General features: G+C 43.0%; 1 protein-coding gene across 1 annotated transcript in view; it reads right to left on the bottom strand.

Moving 5' to 3' along the window:
• Positions 1-218: 218 nt before the first annotated feature.
• LOC140555443 (fibroblast growth factor 19-like) overlaps positions 219-2,584 on the bottom strand; it is a 3,851-nt gene continuing 1,485 nt past the window's right edge. Inside the window, exons 3-4 of the mRNA XM_072678679.1 lie at positions 2,052-2,155; positions 219-1,092 (exon numbers count right to left, since the gene is read on the bottom strand). Coding sequence (XP_072534780.1) covers positions 808-1,092; positions 2,052-2,155 — 389 coding nt within the window. The 3' untranslated portion in view covers positions 219-807. The remainder of the gene's footprint in view (positions 1,093-2,051; positions 2,156-2,584) is intronic.

A 2,584-nucleotide genomic window follows, 5' to 3' on the forward strand; every position in this document is an offset into this window, starting at 1 on the left:
TTAATACAACTGTAAAGCAAATGCAGTTATCTTGAGGTGCATATTCAGAGCAGAACAATGGCATCAAAAATTTATTAAATATTTGCTATATAATAAATTATATTTAATAACATTTAATTAAACAATAAAACAAATAGAATAAAAATATATTATAAAACATTCAGAATAAAGATCATGGCCATACAACCAAATCACTGAGTTTTTTAAATGGATCGGGGGCTGATGCGTAACATCACAACGTCACAACGTCGGTGCAGTTTCTCGCTGGGAACTGACGGACTACACCTACATCCTCAGTGTGCTACTGATTCAGTAAGTAGGTCCAGTTCATCGGTTCTGAAAGGCAGCTCATATGTTCTGACAAATCCGATTAGAGCTTTAGCATCAGTGGGTTTTATTGGTCCTTAAAGAGAGAGTGATTTTCTATTGGTTGATTTGAAATAGCTGTCAGTGTCTGTGGTTTTCCATTCGTAGTACCAGTTAGTGCCATTGGTTTCCTATTGGCCTATTGTTTTTTTATTGGTCCTTATTGAGAGTCCTTTCTTATTGGTCCATTTGGAATAGCTGTTATTAGTGCATGTGGTTTTCTATTGGATCATTTGTAGTAGCTGTTAGCCTTGATGGTTTTATTGGTCCTCGTGGAGACTGAGTTCCTACTGGTCCATTTGAAATAGCCATTAGTGTCAGTCATTTTTTTAATGGTCCTTGTAGAGAGTGGTTTCCTATTGGTCCATTGTAGTAGCTGTTAGTGTAAGTGTTGTTCTATTGGTCCTCATGGACACAGCTTTCTTGCCTTCCTCTTCATCGTCAGTCCATGTAGAAAATCGGGCTCCTGGGGTACTGGGCAGCCTGTCTCAGACTGAATGGGTCATCTGAGTCCAGATCGACCTCTGCTTTAAAACCTTCTGGGTGTTCCTGCGGTTGAGTCTCTATGAGCAGAGTGCTTCTGAGCAGTAGGAACTGAGTGTAGGGGGGCGTGTGCGGGACAAAAGTGAGGGACATGGGAAGTCTGTGGTGTGCAGAGATGAAGTGGGTGTATCCATCAGGCTGCAGCAGCTCATTGAAGGAGCAGTCAGATTCCAGAAACACACTCTGTAAACAAACACAACCAACAGATGGGTAACGTATTGTACGTTCTCACTGATTACCACACTTCTGTAATCTAATCTGGTTAACATATACACTAAATGGACAAAAGTATTGGGACACACCCCTAATCATTGAATTTAGGTGTCTGATTCAGTCCCGTTGCCACAGGTGTATAAAAACAAGCCCTTAGCCATGCAGTCGGCCTATCTTACCCACATTAGTGAAAGAACGGGAGGTACTAAAGGGCTCCCTGAACTCCAGCGTGGTTCTGTATGTAATAGGAGACACCGCTGCACCAACAACAACAAGAAGTCAGCTGGTGAAATTTCCTCCCTCCTAGATCTTCCTCCATCAGCTGCGTGTTTAGGAGGAACCACAGAGAGCAGCTCAGCCTCCGAGTGTCATTCTCCTCATTCAGAAGTGAGTAAGTGAGCTTCCTGTAGGCTGGGATTTCTGCCACTGCTGGTAGACCCGTATGACCGTAAGCTTCCACACACCTGCAGATTCAGCTGCTTCCTTCACACTGTGGTCTTTGGTGGGCTTTGGCCTTATTAACTGCATCTGCTTTTTCTCTATGAACCCCATCACACACAGGGATTTATAGCCCAATCATCCTTGTTCAGCGCCATCTGCAGGAGGCTAAAGTTACTACCACCTTAAACACACTGTGTGGCTCAGTTTTGTTTGGGGAGTTTATGGCGTGGTTTTGATTCAAGTTTGTGGAGTGGGCCGAATTTCGGGAAGCTTTTCTCACTCCAGGTCTCAGATGTAGAAATATAGTAGCTTTTTCCACCAAATTCACTTGTTGCAAAAAAAATTAAATAAAATAATATAAAAAATACAAAAAGTTTCACAAATTGATGTCATTTCATTTGATTAGATGTTTCTCCATCAGAGTCGATAAGTGGAACATCCCGTCTCTGTGCTGTCTCTCTCTGTAAGTGCTAAGAAGTGATACTCACCAGTGCTATCACCTGACCAGAGGCATTCACACACAGGTAGTGTGATGACGTCACACCCCAAATCACTATTTGACCTGGTTTTACAGCTCTCAGCTCCAACTTGGCTGTGAAAACAGACAAACAGGGAATTAAAGACAGTCCGAAAGCGTCCACAGATAAGACTGAAGCTCTGTTCGGATGGGATGGATCTGTGGTAAGTGGGGAGGTGGAGTAATGTCATTTTACTACAGGACGTCTGTAAACTTATGACCAATTTGCACAGGATGACTGAGCACCCGCATCACCTCCAAACAAATGACAGCCAATATAATCCACTTAATGAGATTTTAGTGTGAAAATTAGCAGCTACAGGTATGGAGGTTGTAGGCTAGGATGGGCTAGGATGCTGCCAGTAGCATTGCGGCTCTGGGGAGTCCTGGGAGGTTTGTCTTCTGGATTTGAGGACTTGAGATATCTGTGCCATTCAAAACTGAACCAAATGCCTGCTCAAGTGCCTTAAGAAAAGCAGCGAAAAGCTCATTTCTCACAGGATA

Source organism: Salminus brasiliensis, chromosome 5, assembly GCF_030463535.1.
Source record: "Salminus brasiliensis chromosome 5, fSalBra1.hap2, whole genome shotgun sequence".
In the NCBI taxonomy this organism is placed as follows: Eukaryota; Metazoa; Chordata; class Actinopteri; order Characiformes; family Bryconidae; genus Salminus; species Salminus brasiliensis.